General features: G+C 38.6%; 1 protein-coding gene across 1 annotated transcript; it reads left to right on the top strand.

Annotated features, from left to right (window-relative positions):
- The first annotated feature begins 371 nt into the window (after positions 1–371).
- On the top strand, positions 372–24,397 carry LOC139725956 (phosphoserine aminotransferase-like). Its single transcript, XM_071637039.1, has 10 exons — positions 372–561; positions 3,119–3,179; positions 4,276–4,345; positions 5,113–5,309; positions 8,597–8,674; positions 9,960–10,054; positions 11,057–11,226; positions 11,974–12,102; positions 12,709–12,846; positions 23,716–24,397. The coding sequence occupies exons 1-10, from the start codon at positions 451–453 to the stop codon at positions 23,912–23,914; spliced, it is 1,248 nt and encodes a 415-aa protein (XP_071493140.1). The 5' UTR covers positions 372–450; the 3' UTR covers positions 23,915–24,397.
- The last annotated feature ends 502 nt before the right edge of the window (positions 24,398–24,899 follow it).

The raw sequence follows: 24,899 nt of genomic DNA, 5'->3' as shown, positions 1-24,899 counted from the left end.
GTGTTGGGACATGTAGATACATGCATGTATAGGCCTTGTATCAATTTCCATTCTTATTATGATGATGATGATAAGATATACTCTGATTATTATGCATGCGCGTGTGAATGATGCTTTCGAATGCATTCGAATGAAATATCGTTGAGTCTCCGTGTGAGACTAGTCATTAAAGCCTGAGCTGTGTATCATGCTAGTTGCACGTGAACGCATGCTTCGGTCGATTTGCATGGATGGGTTTCTACGCAAGTCTCTTGTCCACCAATGATGAGCCGCTGAAAGGGACGAGCCTCCACCCGATTCCCTCGGAAAAGTACCGGGGAACGTACGGCGCGCGAAGGAATCAACGTTTCGATCACTCCAGCCGCTGAACTCACGCCGATCAGCTGATTTGAGAGGAGCTGCAACAAGGGCTAGACCTTTTCACAGACGGTACACCGCTGCAGACAGTGAATGATCTCAAGATTTTTTAGCTTTCGAGTGTTGAAGTTGAACTACTCACAGAAATTCACCATGAGCAGAGTGTGTAATTTTGCTGCAGGACCAGCTAAGCTGCCGGAGGAGGTGAGCTTTGTGAAAAACAACTCTTATTTTTTACCGGCTGCTGCTAGATTCTAGTCTATACATTTTAAGATCACATTGTTCGAACATCGCGCGATACTAAAGTGCTGAACCAACCGGATCTTTCGTCATCCTCGAACCACATCGTGATGATGACTAGAAATCTATTCGTGTAACATTAGATATTTTATCTGTTCCACCCATCAACTTTCAGTGGTCTTTTTAGGTCATAGAAGCGGCATAGAAGATCTATGTCCTATGATGTGACTTGACTTCTTTTTTTTTATTAAACCTTTGGACTGTTCTCCAGTATCCTGACTAGTAAAAAGAATTATCTTAAATCTTTCTCAAGGCAACATGATCAAACCCAATAATCAGATAATGTCAACCAAATCATATTTGAACTTGTTTCTGTCGCTGTCTGTTGTGTTTCCATGACTTTCAACTCTGTAGATCTATTGAATATCATGATATAACTAAATGTTAAATTGCTATCTTTTTAGCTAATGTTAGTTCTAGTCACATTTATCGAATAAATATATTCTATTGTACATGCATGTAATTTTATTCATATTTCTTGATCTTGACTTTGTCTTTTTTGTCATTGTTTGTGACGAACAAAAGTTTGTCTCATTCTAGTGTAAAGACTTTGTGACAAAGTTTGTCTCATTCAATGGAAATAGCAACGAAGGAAGACTGAAGGGTATTTCAGTTGATGCAAATTATTTCAGATGTTAAAAAAAAAGAGAAAATACATGTTAAAAATAGAAGATACAGATAAGATATACAGTATAGAACCCTTAATTTCAGTCTGGAAACGAGTGTTTTAGGATGAATTGGAATATGTTTTAGTTTGGCATGTTCATCAAAGAAGCACTTTGATTATTTGGTTCTCAATAGAATGTTTCAAATATTTGTCATGATATTCATTGTTTAAAAAAAAAATGATACCCAGTGATACTGGAGTGAATTGACGTCTGTATGGTTCTTGCTTGTTTGTTTGTTTGTTTTTTTTTTTCATAGCCAGTATTGATATTTCTTGTATAAAATCTTCTGATTCTTTCTTTGTAGCATTTGTCTTTAAATCAGATTTAAAAATTTCCATCATGAAAGAGAAAGTATAGCTTATATTTTATGCATATCTTGAATGAAAGTCAGTAAGGAAATTAGATTGATAGTGATGAGCTGCTAACTTGCTTGGGTTGGAATTGTACATTCTATCTCTCCTTTGAAGACATTTTAGTAGAATGGATTGTGGAATGCATTGATTTTTGTTATGAATTTTTAAATTCAACTGCCCCAACAGGCAATATTACTGTATTGTGTTCAATCATATCAAAGGTTAAGACAAGAAATATTAATTTTCCCACTCTTGTTCTTGTTGTTTGCTGTTATTCTCCATACTGAGACAGAAGCAAAAAGGCAGAAAATAATCCAAGTGAAATCAAGTTGAACCCTGCTGTTGGGGTTAGTGTCGTATCGGACAGTGCCTTGGTACCACTTTTGTAAAGTCATCTAATCAAACAAAAGCAGCCAATAGTTGGATCGTAACATTCACACTGCATGCCATAAACTATGGTTAAATATAAACGTTATCAGTTTGTATTTACTCTTCATCTGAGTTTATAAGATAAAAGACTGCTCGCTATCTGTCATATCAGTTGATATGACAATGTTAGCACCATGCAAATATTTTCTGAGACAGAACTAATTCTTGAACAGATGGTGGAAGGTAGATAAGGAAGTGTGCTTTTTGGATATTAGGCACACATCTGACCTGACTTTATGATAAGCGACTTTGTATCACTCTCGGGAGCAGGAAATGTTTAAGATGTTGAATAAAGAAGAGATGATGAATATTCATTGACTAGTCATGCACTGACCAAATAGCCAATTTTTAAGCTGGACAAATGACATTTTAAATGAAGTGACATTTTTGTTCACTTCTAAAAAATGTCTTCCTCTTCGTTCCCTCTGCTTCTGAAAAAAAAAGAAAATATGGAGATGGGGAGTTATACTACATTTTAACATGCACATTTACACCTCAAACAAGAGATCTACTTTATAACCAAACTGACTGCAAGTGACAACAGGACCATGCTATTACTTCACAACTTAGTTTAAAAAAAAAAAATTGCGTGATGTTTCTTTAGTCTTTTGTGTAGTTCTAATCATATAATTTTATTGCCACCAATTGAAGACTTCGTGTTTAAAGCCAGCGAGCTCACATTCTAATTGGGAATATATATTCTTAGTATTTTATACCTATTCTCAGATTAATTATAGACTTTAGGCGTGTGATTAAAAGAGATCACAGGCCTAATACATTGTCTGTCACTTCTGTGAACTTTGTAAAAGTGGTTACCAATCTGCTGTGGTTCAGGGAAATTTCCTGGGTCAATGTTAGCTACTTTCCCCTGAAAGTGGTATAAATCATCTCTGTTTAGCCTCTGCAGCTTGTTCCCTTTGTTCTCGTTTGACCAATGGAAAGACCAAAAAGAAGGAAGCTCTTAATACACATCCTTTGTCTACACCTTTGATGTGTTCTCTCTTTGTTCAGGTGCTGATGAAGGCACAGAAAGAAATGCTGAGCTACAATGGGCTGGGCTATGGCGTTATGGGTAAGTTTTGATGAGATGGAAAAACAGTTCAGGCTGACCTGCTCTTCTTATTTAAAGGGTGTGTACAGTTCTGGTTGAGGTGAGGACTTAGCTTTTAACGTTTTGCGAGATATTCAGAAACCACTCTATGAGATGCCAAAGAGCATGCGATTCTAAGGGGTATCAAAAGTTTATTTGATGAAAATCGGTTTTGAAATGGCTGAGATATCCAAAAACAAGGTGAAAGAAAGAGATCCTAATAAAAGGCGTGGCCTGTTGCCTTTTATTATTATCACTTTTTGGGATAGGGATATCTCAACCATTAGAAAACCAATTTTCATCGAATAAATGTTGAATCCTTCTTAAAATTACATGCTCTTTCATATTTCATAAGAGGTTTCTCATTATCTCAGTTACGAATCTCCACCTCAACCAGTACTGTACAGTCCCTTTAACTTTCAAACAACATAAATCTTTTTTTTTTTGGATTTTTTTTTAAATGGTATAAATCATTGCATCACCTAATGTTTGCTGTATCATGTTACAGAGGAATGCAAGATTGGTAGTAGGCCTGCATGGTGATATTGTTTGACCTCAATTCAATACAGGGGTTGATTGTCATTCATTATTAACTTTTAGGCCATATTTCTTACCGCATCTGGAATCTCTATCTTGAGCAGCTGATCTTGAGGGTAAAGCAAACAAGATGAAGTAGTGCTGAGTCATCTTCTAACATGCTCCAAACGTGATAGTTGGGCTTGAATCATAAGCCATTGTGTACAGATACAGTAGGATGGAAATTACCACAAGGCCCCAAGTTCAAAAAGAATAAAATGAAATGCTTAACTTAGGACACACCAGACGATATTACGTATTCTGGGTAAGATAACCAATGCTCTACATACATCACATCAGGCTGATGTTAACCCTTGTGAATGGGCTTTAATAGCAAACCCTGGTTTGATTGCATAGTAGCTATCATCTCTTAAATTTTCCATTGCAAACACACACAGACATACATTAAAAATGATAATAATGATAATGATAATAATAATCTGTGCCATGTCGGTCACACTGACTTTGTGACTTTCTTTGTTAACTCATTTTCTAACCTCAGAAATGAGCCACAGGTCACCAGAGTTCACAGCAATTCTCACAAATGCACAGCAAACGTTGAGGGAACTGATGTAAGTATAGTGTTGTGGCATGTACAAATGTAGAGTAATGACTTTGTTTTATCTTGCTCTTGGAAGAAACAACAAGAACTTACAATTTAATGCTTGTAGGCATACGCCTCGGGGGGGGGGGGAATTCTTCTGAGAATAAAACTCATCAAATCAGTGATATTTCATGAGGAAAACAAATTGAAACTTTGCAATTGATGACTTATTATCCATATTCTACAATGTATTACATGTTAACCCATTGAGGATGGGCTGATTTTGCTACAACATGCATTTCCCATAGACACCTGTCAGAGTATACTCCAGACTCATCTTCAACAGGTGGATAACAGATGAGGTGTCACATTAGAATAGTTGCAACTTCACTATTATGTTTAATTTAGCATTTATATTCCGTAAACTGCTGTGATATCTCTTGATCTGAAGTTTCTTATAGATAGCAAAATTGTCCTTCATGGGATGATTTGTATGCTTACTCAGCAGAGTAATTCATGGATATGTTATTGTGCGTGCTAACAAATTTTACTGTATTCCTGAGTAGCTGATATTCTGATAGGACAAATTGAAATACTTAGAAGCAGAAAAATGGCTGTGAACCCTCTCAAGACTCAAGGCTACTGCTTATAAAGAAGCCTTCGAAAGTCTCAGAAACCTGTTACCATTGACATTTTACAGCTATTTAGTTGTCATGGATTGGAAGATATTAATGGAGAATTATCAGTACTTTGTTTTCACCTTGCAACTCCAACTCTTGCTTTCTTTACATGCAGGAAAATTCCCGATAACTACAAGATCCTGTTCCTCCAGGGTGGGGGCACCGGTCAGTTCAGTGCTGTCCCCCTCAACTTGCTGAAGAGGAAAAAGGCGGACTACATCCCAACAGGCATGTGGTCAGTCAAGGCGGCCAAAGAGGGTCAAAAGTATGGGACAACAAGAGAGGTCTTTCCCAAGCCATCCAAGTACACATGTAAGACCAATTTCTTTCCCCCCCCCCCCTCACTTCATCCTTGACCCCACAAATCTGTGGATTGTTTGCTTCAAAAGGGGGGGGGGGGAATCTTTGATAACATGTTATGAGGCTACCTGGTCAATACTGTGGTTGTAGAAAACTCGCAACCACCTTTACAACCCTCCTTCCGCCCCCCCCCCCCCCCCCCCCCACAAGAAAGGTAGATACACACAACACACAAACACACACTACACATGGTATGTCAAACACAGACATGTGAAATCAGAACCTTTGGTTGTTGAGTTATGCTTTGAAGCTATCCAAGGCAAGCAAAAAATACAAATGCTGGTACACAGGTTCAAACACTCTATGTGCAGGAGTTTCTCTTCTCTTCCACCAAACAGACCACTGTTTGAGGTTGTGATAAAAACTGCTTTTAGAATTACTAAATGATGCATCGTAGCAATTCAGTGCTTGATGAGCTACGAAGTACATACCATTCATTTATTGGTTCAGAGTTTCTGTAACGAACCCTACAGCACACACCCCCCCCCCCCCATTTTGCTATGGATGTGGTGTCTTTGTTTTCTTTCTTTTTATTCTAAAGGCCCATAGCAAGCTGAAGTTGCTAAGGTTTTATCGTCCCCTCATTATACTCCCTAAGCTGCATAAAGTGCAAGTGCTCTTATGGTTGAGCAGTTCACATGAAAGATGTTGCACTGGCTCATAGAGCTGAGTAAATGAAAGGGGATAATGTATGCTCCAGATGGGCCCCTTGGGGGAGATTACATAATAGTGTGAGCCAATCAATATCGTGCCCCAGTGACAGGCAAGGGGTCAGGCATTGTTTCTCCATGGTTGGGTCCTCAAGGACAGTCATGGGCATGCATGTCTTTCAGAGGGAAAATTGGTGGGAGTATGGTGTTTCACCCATGAGGCTGTACTTTAAAGGGGAAGGCTAGTAACTGATCAGTGGGAATCAGTGGAAATGCTGGGAGATGATTGTTCCAATCCTTATGGGATTCATTCAAGAGTTCATTGTATTCTATTGTTGTGTGAAAATGATTTGCTTCAGAATGGTCTCATATTCAAGTAACGTGCAGATTAGTGCTTCCAGGTTAGCGTCCCTGGTCAGTGACGGAGCATTAATCTGCACATTACTTGAATATGAGACTATTCTGAAGCAAATAATTTTCACACAACAATAGATATACAATGAACTCTTGAATGAATCCCATAAGGATTGGAACAATCATCTCCCAGCATTTCCACTGATTCCCACTGATCAGTTACTAGCCTTACCTATTACCTCCTTGGGTTTACCTTGCAGTCTTTCATAGCTATTTTGACACAGTACTTGACTACCATAGGGAGTGGTATTGGCTGGAAAGGAAAATAGTTAAAAGTAACAGTATATGTAAGCACATTATATTGGCTTGGATATGAAATATCAAGAGTTCTATTTATCTTTGACAATGGAATGCGAGCAATGAAGGAAGTAATGTCTGAAGAAATAGAGTCATGACACATAAAAAGCATCAGTTTGTAAATATCAGCTACATCCAAGAAACGGAAGCATTTTGATGTGTCCCTGAAGTTGTTTCATGGAAATGTGGGCACACGAACAAAGACACACATATGCACAATACATAGGTAGGCATGCAATGCTAATCAAGCATGTTTTTTCCTCTGTATTTGATGTTGTGTACTTGTATTAGACAATACAGTTCCACTATGTCTGATAGTGTAGACTAACTGTTGTTGTCTGATGCAATACAACCATGGGGATTTTTCACAGACATGCACAAAGCCTTTTGTCTGAACACATTGTTGGCTTGTGGCAAGTGTTCAGTCATGCAGGACGAATCCAGGAGAAGACAGTCTAATTATAGATGCTTGGCCCACAGCAACAAGTCTTTCAGGGACAGTGGCAGCTTGGGTTCACCAGATTCTAGGACGGAGAAATGTATGTAGGAATAAGATATGCTTAAATACCAGCCATAGATGGGATTTAATGTGATAGAAGAAAATTTGGATGGGGCCGGAGGAAGCGATAAAACATTATAGCTCTCTTACTAGTCATTGGGTGATCTTCTGTAGTAGCTATCATTTAAACAAGGAGCACATCAGTTATTAAAAGGGACATAACTGGAGATTATATACCAGCATGAAGGAGAAAGTATATCATCACACGATATATCACCTTGACATTCTCCCACATACCCATACACTTATATGATTTATACACACATGAAACATATGAATTGCATCTGTACAATGTATATATGTACACACAAACATGTACTTGAACAAAACATCCCAAGCCTGTAAAATTAGCTCAAACTAGGAGGTGCACTCTCTGTCATGGGGAATAATTTTCCTTCTCCTATGGGATTGCAATTTGGTATGCATTTTTACACTACTTCAACATAAACTGTCTGTTGTGTAGCAGTTTTCTTCCATAGAAGTGTACAAGATACCATTTGAAATATTGTTTATCAGCTAAAATTGCTAATCAAATTTGAGTTGGAAAATTATTCCCTGTGTTATGAAATGTGGGTAGTTTGAAATATGTTAGCGGATGCCAGCAGCTACTTGGTTGCAACTTATGTTTGTACCTAATGTGTTTTAATAGTACAGAAGATGTTCATCATCGTGTTAGTAACTGAAAGAAATGAAGCTAATCCAGTGGCGGATCCAGAGGGGGGCGCAACCGGCGCACGCCCCCCCCCTTTATTTTTCGTCAAAAACAAAAGAAATAAAAAGAAAAAAATCAAATGAAACCCGGAAGTGGCACCAGAAATATTAGTTGCGCCCCCTCCCCCCTTTACAGAATTCCTGGATCTGCCCCTGTAATCTTCTGTCTCATGAAGCGAAGTAAACACAAAAAGATGAGTACTACGTTTTGGCTGCGAAATCTGCTAGCCTTTGTCTGGCATGCACTGCAGCGCTCGGTCTACTTTGCCAGACAAAGGCTAGCAGATTTTGCGGCCGAAACGTCGTAATCATCTTTTTGTATTTACCTCGCTTCCTGAGACAGAAAATTAGCTTTATTTCCTTCAAATTTGTTTTACTCAGCAGGAGATCATCATGGTATGCTGTTTGTTATTTGAAAGATTGCAGAGTTGATATATAATAAGTCCAGTTGTTCATGTCACACCTTTGTGAGTTAAGCAAAGCAAACTATGCCAACCATCTTTTGGAGGAATGTAATTTACTATTCAAAGAGCAAATTCTATACCAAGACTAGTATTGTATATTCAGTCACTGAAGGTAACTTTTAATCCCTCTATTCCATTTGACAGCGATACCACCGCCTGAAACCTGGGAAATGGACCCAGAGGCGGAGTATGTCTACTACTGTGCTAACGAGACCATCAACGGTAAGGATAGCCCAAGACTGACATGTAGAGGGTCATTTTATTCTACTGTAAAAGTGGATATTTTCGCGTGACTAATTTTTCGCGCTTGGCCGGGTCGGAAGAGTTTCGCGTGTTTTTAATTCCGCGGAATCAAGACAGCACGCACAGGCACATATGGCAAGCAAAAATATTCGCGTGCTTTTATTTTCGCGCTAGTTTCTGGTTGCGCGAAATGCGCGAAAATTTGAACACCGCGAAAATTTCCACTTTTACAGTATTGCATAGATTTACTCTACAGAGGCTGCAAGTTACAGTGCACTCCCATTTTAACAAACCTGGGTATAACAAAATTTTGTATACAATGTAGTAAAACACGAGGTCCTTAAAATTATCATTTGTATATCTTTATACACTTTATTTGTTTGGCTATTATGAAATTTCAATATGATGAAAGAAAACTGCTGGTCCCAAGGACTTAATGGTAATGGCAGTCGCCTGTACTTGGTTATGTGGGATATTGCTATTGAATATTATCGCAATAATTTTGACAAACCTCTTTCTTTTTCATTTTACTCTTTTTTTTTGCATGCATGCAAACAAGCATGAAGTAAACCTTGGAAGATTTCATGCAGGTTGCAATCTGCTAACATCAGAGCTTGAAAGTATCTTGCCTTGCCCTTGTGTGCAGAGAATGCTTAAAACTTGCCTTGAATCTTTATTATACCTTAATAATGGTACCTTCCTCATTCTCTGTTGACTTAATTTTTTGAAGGTATTTCTGTTTACGTCCCACACAAAAGGATGCTTGATTGTAGATTGTAACTGTCAGTGGTAGGTTCCATAGTCAGTGCTTTCCTCATGCTCTTCATTTCCTAACATATGAAGAGTGGGTGTAAATTTGTTCTGTCATGAAATATTTAATGCCGAAGAAACGCATTTCCAGTTGCTACATCTAATCCTAAAATTCAGAATGTTTGATCAGCAGTTTTGTAATCTTCAGTGTTACTATTGTGAGTTAGAATCATTATTGAATCATTTGCTGTAAACTTTGATCTTAATATGTAATATATCCTTGAATATCATCGTGATGTTTAGTGATTTAAAAGTAATAAAGGTCCATCGTTTCCTTTTAGTATAGATTTTATAGTGTATTATAAAATAAAAGTCAAGGGTTTTTTTTTTTATTATGAACATGACATTGAACGTTTATGGCGAACTTCTCAGCAATCTTTTTTTTTAATTGTTTTGATGTCCATTTGAAATCATATTGCTCTTTCTATCTCTCGCCCACTCATGGTGCATTCAGGTGTTGAGTTCCAGTACGTTCCTGAGACAAAGGGTATCCCGCTTGTTTGTGACATGTCCTCAAATTTCCTGTCCAGACCTGTTGATGTGTCCAAGGTGAGGGGTGAACTCGTGAAAAGTTTGAATGCCTGTCATGGATTTGGCTTGCTGTTTATTCATCCTGCGTGGATGAGGCGAGCTCTTAATTAAAGAGGAAGGGAAATAATTGATCGACATGAGTCAGTGTTATGAGTCACGCCGGGTGATATATCACAGGCAAAATTTATGTGGCATGTTCCACTATCGCTTCATGCTCAACATCGAGGGTGATTAGGCGTAATGGATTTCATTGCTCTAAGAATAATGACCAAGGTTGGAAGAGGAGGATGGCTGGCAGTTCAATGAGAAATAGTGACCAAATACATGTAGTCGTAAATTTGGTGAATAAACAGCTCTTAGGGTACACTTTTAACCAAATAAAGGAATAAGATATTTAGATTTACTCATCTTAGCACATTCTTAGAAAGAGTCAGAATGTAAAAAAACAAAATTTTGACTATATATGTATATGAACAAAAAAAATTGCTCTTTGTACTACTAGTGAACTACCAACAAGAGAAGTATGATAGTAACAGTTTTGTCTAGAAAAGATCTTTGTCCTTAGTGCCGTAATTGCTGGGGATTTTTATGTCGGCTATTCTATTATAAAAGCATTTGATGTAATTTTCTGTGCAGAATTTAATTATGAGTTGATAGTAAGCTGTTTTAATAGACATAGAAATCAAGTAAGATTGCCAACAATTTTTTTGCAGTGCAAGGCCATGTCATTGCTAGATTGGGGGATGAAAGATTTTTAGAGCGCATACACAATAAATCTTTGGAAAAACATGAGCTTCAGGAAATTAGTTTAGTGGATGATGCAGGAATTATTATTATTATTATTATTATTATTATTATTATTATTATTATTTTGAATTTCCTGTAGCTCTTGGGAAGTATTTGTGTGTAAAGAGTTAAACTTTATGTAAAGAGCATTCAGAGTGATTTCAGAATACTCTAGTTTTGATATCTGAATAATCTTACAATATCATATCTCAATTCTTTTTTTTTCCTGTACAGTATGGTCTCATATTTGCTGGTGCCCAGAAGAATGTCGGGTGCGCTGGCGTCACCGTGGTGATCATCCGTGATGACCTGATTGGTCACGCTCTCACGGAGTGCCCCATCATCTTTGACTACAAACAGCAAACGGCGAGCAACTCTGTCTACAACACGCCCCCAGTGTATAGGTGAGACACCCATAGAGCATGGAGCCATTAAATGCCACCTGCTATTAAAACATGGCTGCTGATGCATACATATTGCACTGCAAAGACTGGCTTACTAATGTATTTAAACACAGCAACAAGTAGTGCGTGCAAACATGATTTCTAGTATTGTAATTCATTGAAAGTCTAGTGGATAGAATAACTTATTTACTAGGTCTTCCAAATGATAAAATCCCCACAAATTTGAAGACAGTAAACTGACCTATTCCAATAAAAGCAAAACTTTTTCTTGCTGTTGTTCCTTTGTCATTAGTTTGAACACAAAATTTTCTGTAAATTGCATGTCTTGTTTAATCCACATGTCATTGCATCTTTGACCTTAGCTCTTTAGTGCAACTATTCTCATTCATTTATTAGTACTCATCTCTGTTTAGTTTGAGATTGAATATGTACCTTGTGTGTTGTGTCTCATACTTATGGAGAATTCATACTTGCCTTCCATTTACTACATGTCAGATACCTCTGGTGGAATGTTAACACAACCCTCAGCCAAATTATCTTCACATACCGAGTGTGTGTGAAGCTCCTGACCTTATCATTCATAATATGTAATTTGTTGCCTTGGTCAATTGAAGACATGTTTCATTTCACTTACTTTTGCTCATTCTCAGTGAGTTGGTAGTCCATTGTGAAATTTGACCTCTAGTAATGTAGTGTATTTCTCTCGGTCTTCTAAAATGGTTGTCTTCTGTTGCCATGCCAACACAGCATCTACATCATGGGGATGGTGTTTGAGTGGATCAAGGAGCAGGGAGGCCTTACCAAGATGGAGGAATGGAGCATCGCCAAGTCTGACCTCGTCTTTGGTGCCATCGACAGCTCCAATGGATTCTACTCGTAAGAAAAGTTTAATGTACTGTAACACGAGGAATGTTCGCATGCATTTTAATTTCGTGAGCACCAAGATTCGCAAAATTAAAATCCACGTGAGAGTTGTTGTCTACACTGTATGGATTGAAGGCCAGTGGCAATTCGCGAAAATTTCATAACATGAAAAAGACCATCGCCTCCAATTTGTGAAAATTTCATGCCGCGAATATGTCATGTCATACAGTATTTCTTCATCTTGTTTATTTTGATCTTTACACATATCTATAAAGGACTATGTAAGGACATATCTATGGACTATGTAAGGACCATCATACAACTCAAAACATGTGTTTCACATTTTTTTGGTGTGTGTGTTTCATATTTGTTTTCTGTGTTTTTGATCTTTTTTTCGCCAAAGATCATACCATTATCTATTAGAAGAAAATGAATGGTTTCTGCGAAACCAAAGATACAAACTGTTTGAATAGTTTATGGCATTCATTTTTTGGGGATATTCATTTTTGTCTTAATCTTATAATATAGAGGTATTATCATAGTTTGATTGTAGAGAAAAGTAAAAAGTTGAAAGCATTCAGTAAATGTGAAATGTCCTTAATGTTTTGTGTGTCACAGGTGTCCCATTGACCGAGATGCTCGCAGCAGGATGAACATTCCGCTCAGAGTTGGTGGGGCCGAGGGAGACAGTGACCTGGAGAAGGCATTCTTGGACGAGGCACAGCAGCGTGGCATGGTGGCCCTCAAGGGTCACAGGTCAGTCTTGGGATTTTATTGTCAAAACACCCTGTTCTGTCCCAAGTACTCCCATCTTATGTGTGTGTGTGCTGGTTTTGTTTGCTCTGTTATAAACTTCTTTTTTATGGCTAAGTTGTAATCATGTCAGTAAGGTTTTGTTAAAGTTCATTTTAATCTACCTGGTATATATTTTCATGATTTGAAACAAATATGATCATGGGTACATTTTGTACAGAGAAGGTGAAGAAATGTGCAAACTCATCTAATAGTACATTGAAGCATAAATGTTTCAGGTACAGTACCAGTCACCACTAAGTATTACACGTTTACACGATTCGAACGTGTACCCACACAGACGCCAGTATCGTGTATTTGGCACGATCACACGTTTCAAAAGGTGTTCCGAGTCAGTGCGCTCGCGGGGAAACGTGTAGTCGTGCGAATTACACGCAAGTTCGGAAGCCTGCGCGAAGCGTGTAATCGTCGAAACGTGTAGTACTTACACGATATGTCCGCGCGCGCTCTTCGACTCGGTGTACCAGTACAGTATGTGTGTGGCGAGTACACCGGCAATCCGATCGTATGCCGTGTATATATGTATACAGTAACGGTTTTCTGTGCTGTGCCACATTACGTTAGCTTAGAGTGGCGTAAATTCTCAGGTTTCCAGTCCATTTTCTCTCATTTTTCTCTCTTTTGCTTTCGTATAATTATATCCCTTTATTTTCAGAGTACAATCTTACTTCTGAGAGTGTTTTGCTCATTTTTTGTTAAGTGATTACCTCGTTAGCAACAATTATGGAGGTGAGTTTTTGATCGAGTGTTTGATTGAACGATGTTGCAACGTTGTTGATTATAAGCTGTACCGGTAGTATTCTTACCGTAAAGTGTCTTCGTCGTTCGTCTTCAAGCTTCATGTTTTCACCCTGGTTTTCCTCATCGTGGTTTTCCAATTCCATTTTGTTTTCCGGTGCAAGATGTTCTGTGTATTTTTTTCTGCGGTAAAATGCCATTATCGATCGTGTATCCATCATAGTTTTCCACCTCCATTTCATTTTTGTAAGATCTAACGTTAGCTAGTCGTAGGGTCTGCGATGTCTGAATCGTTTGCTGATGTGTTTTGTGACAGTGACTCTGATGGGAATGATTTTAAGTTGCGGTGGATAAGATTGGCTGTAATGATAGTAATGATAATGAGTGTGGTGGTATTGATGTACGAGCTCTGATGGTGATGCAATTTATTTCGAGTGACCGATATGATGACGTTGACGATGGCGAGTACGAGTAGCCTAGATCATAGATGGGCCTGTAAGTGTATATAGAGGCGGGCAGGCGCCAGGCGCAGGGTAGGGCAGTGGCTGACATGACGCCCGCTCGCTCGTGCGCCCGCGCAGGACAGGGTGGTCTAGAGACCTTCATTTTTTTCTTTTCTTTTCGTCTGTTCACTCGGGTGTAGTGCTCCCAAAATTCATGTCTTTGAAGTCCTGTCTCTGGGTGTAGAAACTCACCCAAATTAATTTGTAGACAATAAGTTTGTTCAAGTCCAGTCTGTAATGCTAACTTAATTTCTATTTTAGAACTCGATGAAATCCCATTTTCTTTGCTCATTTTCCCACTATTAAATTATTTAGAACTCTACTAAATTTCTGATGTATTGCATTCACTATTGTGCTATATTATTAAAAGCGCCTGCTAAGCAGGTGTTTCATACTTTCTTTTTCATTTCCTTCCTGTCACTTTTTTCTTTGACCCTGGATGAAAAAAAAAATACAATCTTGCTATGTAAAGACAGAAGAAATACCATCGTGAAAATATGACAGTAAGCTAATAAGAAGAAAAAAAATAGGCGAGTGATGAAAGTTCTTGCACATTTGTATAAAATCATAAATCAAAGGTGATTTCTTATGAAGCACCTCTTTCAAAGAAAATAATGTGCACTACAAATATTAGAACAACAGTTCAAATGATGAAGTGAAATCTGAAAACTGTCGTGGCATCAAGTGATATTGGTAGGGAATTCTGACAACGACAAAAAAAAAAAAAAACAAAACTGTCACGCCATTTCATAATGTATGATGATTTTTTTTTTCAATAATGGGGAAGGTTACGAAATCATAAACGCCACCGATAAAATCACAGTCCCTTACACAATTACCGTAACAGTTGATTACTTCTGCATCATATATCCTTTTAACTTTTAACTTTATTTCTTTTGAGATAAAAAGGGTATAAACTTTATGAAAAATATGAGCTTAACTTCTGTAGTATTACTTTAACAAACTTGGCAAGTTTAAATAGCACCTTCATATTTTAGTACTATATAGTATTAAGTAACGCATTCATTTTCAAAATAGTATTTTGCCTAGTTATGTATTTCTTTGGAATACAAATTTTCCGTTCTTCGGAAAAGTACTCGCTCTGGAACATACACTGTATATGAAACTCATCACCAATCAAAAAACCACCATACAGAAGGTACGCAATCTGCTTGACCTTGGTAATCCTTACGCTCACTAACTGCAAGAAGGCGCATGAAATTCAGCTCTGCATATTATTATTACATTTTTAATTCAATATAAGAAAATTCCTTGGACTGAATTGGTATTTATGAACGGGAACTTGGTCATTACATGTTTGCTGCATCTGATTGTCAGTTTGCATCGACGTAAATGCGCACGGCGATGGAGGTAATTTGATTGGTTGTACGAGTAAAAAGCAAACCAAAATAAAATGACTGGACGCAAAATGAGTCAGTGTATCTTTGAACTATTTCATGCTCATGACGAAACGAGGATAATTACTATCTAGCGTTAAACAATATGAGTACATGTATATACATTGATATATGCATGTATGTTTGTATGCAGACAGGTGTACAATTTGTATGTGATGTATGCAGGCACGTGTAATATTGTGTCAACATGTCTTAATTTCAACTGCCCATTCAAAGATAGTATACAAGAATAATATTTCATGAAATTGCACAAGGAGTTTAAGCCTGCCCGTCTTAGTTACAATTCCCGACCTCAGAAACATTGATCGACTAATTGCTGTTTGTATTTCAAAGCAACAGAAAGAAATACAGAATCATGACATTCAAAATCAGGTTTTGAATCATCATAATGATACGATGTCATGGTTATGTTAACGAAGTGAAGAAAGTACTCGGGCAGTTTTTAGATCTAGGCAAGACTATACGAATTCACAAATGAAGTGTATTTCTTACGTAAGACACTCTGTCAGTGCAACCTGACCTGACACATTTTCTTGAAAGAAAATTTGTAGAGGGAGACAAAGAGAAGAAACTGGCACCTGACACATTTTCTTTTCAGCGGGAAAATCATCAGCATTATATACCAAACCTCCGTGTAAAGCTGTGTTTAATTAATCCCAGTGCCTTCGGTTGGCGCTGATCTCCAAGATCAGAGGCGGGTCCACTCTGTTCCGCTTGGGTGCTATTGTGCGGGACAGACACTAGCCGCTCACTCAATTAGCTGTCCTTCTGAAAGGATCGTCTTTCTTTGACAGTCACACCTTTACGACTGCTAGTACGCTGTCTTTTATCACCAACTCCAATCGTCGACCGTGTTGCCTTCCAATACTAGTAAATGAGAATATTTTCTTGGTTTTTTTTTTTTTTTTTGTCCCTCATGCCGATTTTCGTATAGTTGATGCCGAGGAGCGAAACACGAGCTAGAAGACCGAGTTAATTGGGCTCATTCACGTTTTCCTCTTTAATGATAAAACCAGGGAGGACCCTGATAAAACTAGTGGTCTCTTTATAAAGCACTGAAGACTGTCAGAAATGATGCTCGTGACGTTGTTACATAACCGGCATGAGCAGTACGTATACTACAACCACCACATGCGATTATAATGGTACGATATCTAAATTGGAACACATGAAATGCAAAAATAAAGGATGTGCTACTTGTGTATAGCGAATTAATGTCAGGACATGATCAGAAAAAAAAAAACAATCTTGTTGATGTGACGATACATCAATGCGTACAAAACAACATCAAATTATAATGTTCATATTTCATTCACAATCAAGAATTTAACATATATTTTCATGTTTATGTTCAGAAACATGTCATTGACATTTTCAGGATAAAACGGGCCAACGATTTTGCAAAATGTCTTCCAGCGAAAGGATGGACTCGACCAATCGAAACGAAACGATTAACGAGAGACGCGGTTTTCGTCATTACGTAACACAAGTTCAAATGGTTTATTTAGTGATCCATGCACCATTCTTATCACGTTGTGTACACTTAATCGTTTACACATCACAGGACATTTCCCGCCGGGCCACCAAAAAAAGCCGGATGTTTGCCTTATAGTTTTGAAAATGAACAGCGGTAACTATCGGCTCCTTAAGCTGCTAGAATAAATGTTAGATGTTTGCTCTTAATTTTGGAAATGAATAACGGTAATATTCGACTCCGTATAATACAAAAATAAATGTCGGATGTTTGCTTATACTTTTGGAAATGAATAATGGTAAGATTCAGCTCCGTACGGTGCTGAAATCAATGTCAGATATTTGATTTTGCGTTCGGAAATGAATAAGGATAAAATACGGCTCCGGATGATGCTGAAATAAATGTCGAATGTTTGCTTTGACGGTCAGATATAAATGATAATGATATTCAACTCCGTACGGTGATAAAATAAATGCCGGAAGTTTACTTTTACGTTCGAAAGTAAATAAAAATAATATTCAGCTCCGGAAGATGCTAAAGTAAAATGTCGAATTATCCCTTTGGCGTTCGGAAATTGAACAATAATAATCAACTTCGTACAACGATGAGAAAAATGTCGGATGTTTGCCTTACTTTCGAAAGTAAATAGCAATAACATTCGGCTTCAGAAGATGCTGAAAGAATGTCACAAGATTGTTTTTACGTTCGGAAATGAATAACAGTTATATTTTGCTCCATGCGATGCTAAATAACTGTCGGATGTTTGCTTTTAAATTTCGAAATGAATAACAGTAACATTTAACTGCGTTTGATGGTGAAGTTAATGTTTGCTTTGACGTTCGGGAATGAATAACAATAGTATTCAACTCCGTCCGATGAAAAATACTAGTAAATGTCTGATGTTTGCTTTTATGTTCGAAAGTAAATAGCAATAACATTCAGCTCCGGAAGATGCTAAAATATAATGTCGAATGATCCCTTTGACGTTCGGAAATGCTAATAATAATGATATTCAGCTCCGTACGATGATGAAATAAATGCCGAATGTTCGTTTTTACGTTCGAAAGTAAATAGTGCTCAATAACATTCGGCTTCGGAAGATGCCAAAATAAAGGTCAGATGATTGCTTGAACGTTCGGAAGTGAATAGCAGTAACATTCTGCTCAATAATTAAGATGCTGAAATAAACATCAGACATTTGCTATTTCACATTTCGAAATGAATAACAATAACATTCAGATGCGTTTGATGGTAAAGTAAATGTCGGATGTCTGCCTTAACGTTTGAATGTGAAAAACAGTACATGTATAACACATTCGGCTCCGTACGATGCTGAAATGTGTCAGATGATTCATTTCACTTTCGGAAGTGGACAGCAGTAACATTCGGCTCCTTACGATCATAAAATAAATGTCGGGTGTTTGCTTTTGAATTTGGAGATGAATAACGGTAATATTCTGCTCCGTACGATGCTAAAATAAGTAACAAATTGTTGCTTTTACATTTGGAAATGATTAACGGTATCAATCGGCTCAGTTAGATGATAAAATAAAGAGCGGATGTTTGCTTTCACGTTCGGAAATGAATAAGGATGATATTCAGGTCCGTAACATGCTAGAATGAATGTCGGTTGCTTGGTTTTACATTTGAAAATGATTAACGGTAACATTCGGCTCCGGAAGGTGTTCAAATACTTGTAAAGCAAATGCTGGATGATTGCTTAAATTTCCATCAAAAATAAATAACGGTAATTTTTGGCTCTTGTATACGATGCTAAAACAAATGTCGGATGTTTACAATGTCTGCAAATGCTCCCACTTTCTCATTTCAAACCTAGATTTTGACCGTGGCATCAACTTTTAAATCTATAAGCCTATATGTGTATATCAATATTTGCGAAATCTTAGAATTCAGAATAACGGTATAAGATGATTAAATTTTCTATTCATTTATTTTAGACGTGGGTACCTGTATCATTCAGTAATACTTGATATTTATTTTTCTATGTTTAGTAGGACCGATGGTTTTTCTTCTTTTCTTTTTTTTTTCTTTTTTTTTTGGGGGGGGGGGCACCAAAAAATAAAAATCAATCATTTTGGTGGCCCGATCGGGCCACCAAAATAAAAGTTATAGTGTGGAGCCCTGGTCTTTTGTGGATAAAGTGTCTTGCTGAAGGGCAAATATCGGGCTTCGAGGGGATTGGAACCGCGAACCCGTACCACGGCTAATTGATTCGGATTTTACTTGTATTTGCAGGTCAACTTTAGATAGACCTTTTTTTCTTTTTTGCGATACAGCTTGGGCTTCATGCGCATTTATTTACAACAACAGTAAATCCGAAGACGAGCAGAAAGAATGTCAGCACCAGGAGTAATCGCACCGGGCCGAAAGGGGAAAAGGAAAAGTTGTATATCCTGAATCTACCCCCCACATCGACAAGAAGACAAATGGAAAAAAAAGAAAAAGAAAAATATGAATGGACCCACATGAAACATAATTCTGGAAAATCTGCGGGATATTCGTTATTTCATTTTGCTGTGTTCAAACTATACACCAGTATAGCTTTTCGAGTGTGATCTTAATGCGTATGAACGTTCTATGGACTTTAAGTTTATAATGCGAAAGAGGGTAACTATACAACAATTAACGACATTGATAACGCCAAACATTCGGAAATTTCAGAGTGCAAGAAAAATAAGACGTCCCGGAAGTACGCCAGACATCATAATTGCTTTTTTTTATTCCTTTATAGCTCCACAGCATCACCTAGGAAAATCAATTTGACCAAGAACAAAAGCGCGTCCCTCTTTTCTTCCTGGGCAATTACCCCGGACCCTTCCCCTGGCCCTAATCCTAACCATAACCCAAACTCCTTACCCTAAACCTAACCCTAATCTTTACTCTAACCTTACCATTAACCAGTATTTAAGCGTAGGGAGCTTCACTGGTATATAATTTTTTACATTTTACAGTTACGGGGGGGGGGGGGGGGGGGGCACAAGGACTTTTTGGTTCAAATTCTTCAAAAAGCACTAAATTTGGTACACGTGTTGCCAAAACCATACTATTTCAATTTTTGATGGGCTCCAAGAAGGGCGCCCTGAGGCCATATTGGCCAAATCCAATATGGCCGCCATCTGAAATTCAAAAGTCATTTCCATTGTTTAAAAAGGTAAACATTTCACAATAATTTTCAAAATCTGTATTATAGGTTTTCTGGGTCATAGAATGAAATCGAGTCTGAATGTTGTTTTCATGGTCTGAAGCCAACTTTTCCTTATAGGGTCAGGACATTATTTTCGCTACAGGTTATTTCAAAATGGCTTGCCTACGGTCACTATAACAGGAATGACAACCCATGCTCATTACCTGCAGTTGTTGAGGACTGAACAGAGCATATTACTGTGTTAAAGAAATTACTTTTCAGCAATATACATTGTGTGGTAATACAATTCTGAGAAAAAAAAAGATTTTCCACAAAACCTACAATAACAGCGGGAAACTCAGTTTGAGGTGTTTTTAAAATCTGATATGTTTGAATCTGATGTTGCTGCAAGCACACAATCATTCCAAAAGCTTCATGATTTGGTAAGCATATTGTGTTTCTAAGTCAACTACGTGAATTTTAATTAAATCTAACTAGATTTTGTATGAACAGATGTATACGCAGTCATAGCGAGCTAAAGCGAGCAGCATCGAACAGGATCGAGGAGGAACGAGGTAAGGCGAGGATGAACGAGGGGGAGCGAGCGACGGACGAGCTAGATTCGCAATGAAGCGAGTTACATCCGCAACGGTCCTTGCTAATGCGAGCAGAGTACTAGGAGTAGAGTGAGGTGATGCGAGGTAAAGCGAGGTAACGCGAACTAAAGCGAGGTAAGTCGAGGTGAAGCGAGCAGGTATCGAACCATACGCAGTGAAACGCAGTTCAAATAGCGGGGGAGGGGGGGGGGGGGTTAATTGCTCCCTGGGGTTAATTGCCCGGATTAGGTTGCAACACACAACAAAAACCTCTTCCCTAGCCCTACACCTTCCCGATCTCCGTGTGTTGTCAGGTGAAACGACATGTTCAAATACAAGAATAAAACAACAGTAGGTATTGATTGAAACTCGACACCCATTCATGCCAGCCAGGCCAGGCTGAAATGTAACTTCAAAGCACATTCCGACAGCTGGCTGACAAAACCACATGGCAAAGGAATTTGCGCGCGCGTGTGGATTGCTCAATAAAATTGGAGGGCCTGGGAGCGGGAAAAACAAGGATGATTACTACTAGTCTGTGAGTTATCAAAAGCAGACCTTTCGAACAATTGCAAACGTCATGATACTATTTTGTCTTCCTTTTGGACTGAAAGAAAAAAATCACAAAGACGAGTTGAGTACACGTTGTATCACAATTTTTTACATAGCCATGCAAAAAGATTACTACACTCATGTCATGACAAGAAATGAATATTCCAAGACAAATACAAAGCAGCCTCGGGTACTGACGGTGACAAGAGACGCCATGCATTCACGACGCACGTTGGGGAGCAACAGGGAGGTGGGAAGAGACTCTTCCCGCCTCCCTGGGAGCAACATGGAGTTGGCAGGGAGGGGTGATCCTGGAGTTTGTGAGAATTTCCAGATACTCCGTGACAACAGGGAGATGGAAGAGAGACACTCCACCTCCCTGGTGACAACACGATTGTGACGATCTCAAAGCATGGACCCTACCACGCCCAGCAAATCTGCGTGCTACTTCCTCAAAATTTGAAGGAACTTTGTCTCTGATCTCTTGAGTTGTTTTTGCTGAATATCAGGAGCTTTTCATGCCTGAAGTTCAAATGGATGGTTGCCAAAAATTTCATAATTTATAAATCTCTCAGTAATTTATTTTAGGCTGTTGACGCTGCCGTAAAAACATTAGAAATTTCATATAAACTAGTCAGGATAAAGACAAAAAAATCTCCGCACAAAACAAATGTAAGTATTTTCTATTGTCATTGGTAGTCAAATTTGTGTTTTACAGATAATTAAATTATGATTAAAGCAATAGGTATAGTATTAACTATTGTATTACACGTAGTAACACTTTCATGATAAGTTTGACGTTTTAAACAGCTACATTAACAAAAATCGCAGGAGAGTTTTTTTAAGGAGTTCAACCATTTCTAAACGTGAAGGCATGTTAAATGAAAGGGAAAAAAGAATCAACGTTTGTAATCCTGGGTCTTCGACTTGAGCTATCTTTAATTAAACATTCCTTCTCTGTTCATCTCCAAGACCCCAGACTGTTCATGACCTCCGAGAATGCGCCAGTACGCGCGGTTTCTTCTGGTGATTGGTCTCTCTCTCTCTCTCTACCCCTCCCCATTCCCCAGTCTGGCACCTTGGCATCGTGGGAACTTTCATGTGAAGCGTGCCAAGTTACTAGTTACCACTGACCTGCTGGCAGTGTAATAATGCGAGCAGCAAGTGGTAGACATTTTCTTCTGCTGCTGCTACTTTTACTGCCGAACTTCAAATACTAGTACTCGGCTTTGTTCACCACACACTACCACCAGTTATTTGGCGAGACACACGTTGTGTATTGGAATATAAATGGACTTTTGCACCTTCCTGAATTGAGTAAGTGTCTGACAGTTGTTGAAATCGTGACATCGCTAACGTTAGACAGCCAGCGTTAGTTTTAGGTTTGCGTATGCGTGATTTCATGGGTTCAATATTCGAGGAAAATGTTGGCTGTGGGGAAAAAGGTGGCTTCGAAATTTTTGCTTGCCCGATTCCATTGACTGCGCCCATGAGTACAAATTTGACGACCATCGCGAGTCGACGATGATAGTGCTGTTTAGGCAGCTGTGCATGCTGTACTAGTGTATAACTTTGTATATTGTGCACGAAGAATTTTCCGGCACATGGCAGCAGGACGATATACATTGTAGTCTCTTTCCACCTCCCTGATTAGTGGTATATCTAACGAACTACATTGTAGTATCTAACGAGCTACATTAGTATCTTTGCGGTGTGCCGGAGCATGCTGCTGCTATCCATCCATGCTCGAACGTCGTCTGCTCAACACAGCGCTGTCTGGATTCGATCAGCGCGCACAATGTGCACACGCATGCAACACGCCCGAAACGTGTAGAAGAAAAATACGCGTATCCCTCGCTCGGACATCGGCACTGAATCGTGACGTTCTGAACGCTACACGTTTCCCTCTGCGGGCGGGCCTGTGCGAGCGAATCGTGTAAAGTTCACTTCCACTCGATTCGCTCACGCGAAACGGGTGAGCGGAGATCAGCGGACCCGAAACGTGTAAACGTGTAATACTTAGTGGTGACTGGTACTGTAATTGGTGAAAAACTTAAAAAAAACTAAGGAGCAAACAAACTAATGGTAACATGGCTGATGGTGCATCTGTAACTCAGTTTGCTATAAATATTTCATGATATGATATTCTGCCAGGGCAATGTGTGAAGATAGTGTAATTTATTACTTCTGTTTGTCATCATTGCGTGTCTCGACTCTTTTAATTCTGCTGGTATAGATTTGTATGGAAAATGCACATACCTGTACTAGACAGGTGGGGAACATATGGCAAGCAAGAAATGTCAGCTCTTTGTTTTCCTGTTTATTTCATATTAATTTCAATCCATTTGCTTATGTGCAGTACATTGTTGTGAATTGATCTTTACAGGACGGTAGGAGGTCTTCGTGCATCGCTGTACAACGCGACAACTGTGGAAGAAGCACGAAAGCTGGCACTCTTCATGGCCGAGTTCGCTGCCAGGCACGACGGGTCAGCCAGGCCCACAGCCCATGCCCTGAAGGCAAAGATGCACAATGGAGTCACAAATGGAGTTAGCAATGGCATCACCAATGGGCATCAAAACTGAAAAGTGAGACCCCTCTCCAGTCAAGGGAACTCTGTGGTTGAAAACCGCAATTAGCCTGCTGCCAAGGCCTGATGCTGCTGCTAATTTATGTGCCATAGGTGGCGCCCTCTCCTCCGTCATTTCCTTGTACAGCAATCTATGGGAACATGACAATTGGCAAACCAGTTTAGTGTGTGTACATCAGTGGTCAGAGTCATAGCCAGTGAGTAGAAACATTTCCATGTCCACACACATCGTGGCATTTGGTACACACTCTCCTGGCCTTTTCTTCATCACCTCTGCATTTGAGTGTGCTTTTTTTTTGTCTGTACTTGTCACAACAACTCTGCTCTGTACTGAACATGTGTTTGCACTCATGTTCAGTTTTCTAGACCTTGAGTGTGTCATATGTTGTGCTTAGCTTAAAGAAGGCAAGAACAAATGGATTTTCAAGAATGAGAAAGATGCTTACTGGATAGACATCCCTCTGCTTTTTTTTTTCACTTCCTGCTCACCTAGCTCTAAAAAAAAAAAAGAGAAAATAACTACTGAAATCTGAAATCAAACTATCAACAAGTGTCTTGTTCAGTTTTTTTTTTTGTTTTATTTTGAAATTGTGTGATACAAAACTGACTACTCACCCGAAGATATGCTTTTTAGTTTGATGATAATACATTATTTATGCGTTATCTTTAAATATAAACCAGTGATAAGGATATATGAAATCGAAGGCAATTCAATTTTTCATTTTCGCACTGATGGTGTATAACGATAGTAATATTACAGTAGTAAAAACAGTGCAGAAATATGTGTAATGGTTTTAGCTATGTAACTTGTACAATTTTGTAATAGATCGCTATGTGGAACTGCTTTGGAGCCATGAAGCAGTGAATAGTGACACTGTTTTAACACTTCCTTGTCAAGAATTGTACAGCAGTTACTCTTTTGTATCTTCAATATATGCCAGAAGTAAAGCAAAGAATTGTTACTGCCTAAACTATTGAAA

Source organism: Diadema antillarum, unplaced genomic scaffold (genome assembly GCF_040938485.1).
Source record: "Diadema antillarum isolate AM-2024a unplaced genomic scaffold, OU_Dant_1.0 seq00000069_RagTag, whole genome shotgun sequence".
Lineage (NCBI taxonomy): Eukaryota > Metazoa > Echinodermata > Echinoidea > Diadematoida > Diadematidae > Diadema > Diadema antillarum.
Note: the sequence above shows the minus strand (reverse complement) of the source record. Positions and strands in the feature narration are given on the sequence as shown.

What these genes read in the sequence shown, in the direction of transcription:
- LOC139725956 (XM_071637039.1), top strand. Translation starts at nt 451, where the DNA reads ATGATCTCAAGATTTTTTAGCTTTCGAGTGTTGAAGTTGAACTACTCA. An exon ending in CAAACGTTGAGGGAACTGAT is followed by an intron (nt 4,346 to 5,112) that starts GTAAGTATAGTG and finishes CTTTACATGCAG; the next exon opens with GAAAATTCCCGATAACTACA. An exon ending in CAAGCCATCCAAGTACACAT is followed by an intron (nt 5,310 to 8,596) that starts GTAAGACCAATT and finishes TCCATTTGACAG; the next exon opens with CGATACCACCGCCTGAAACC.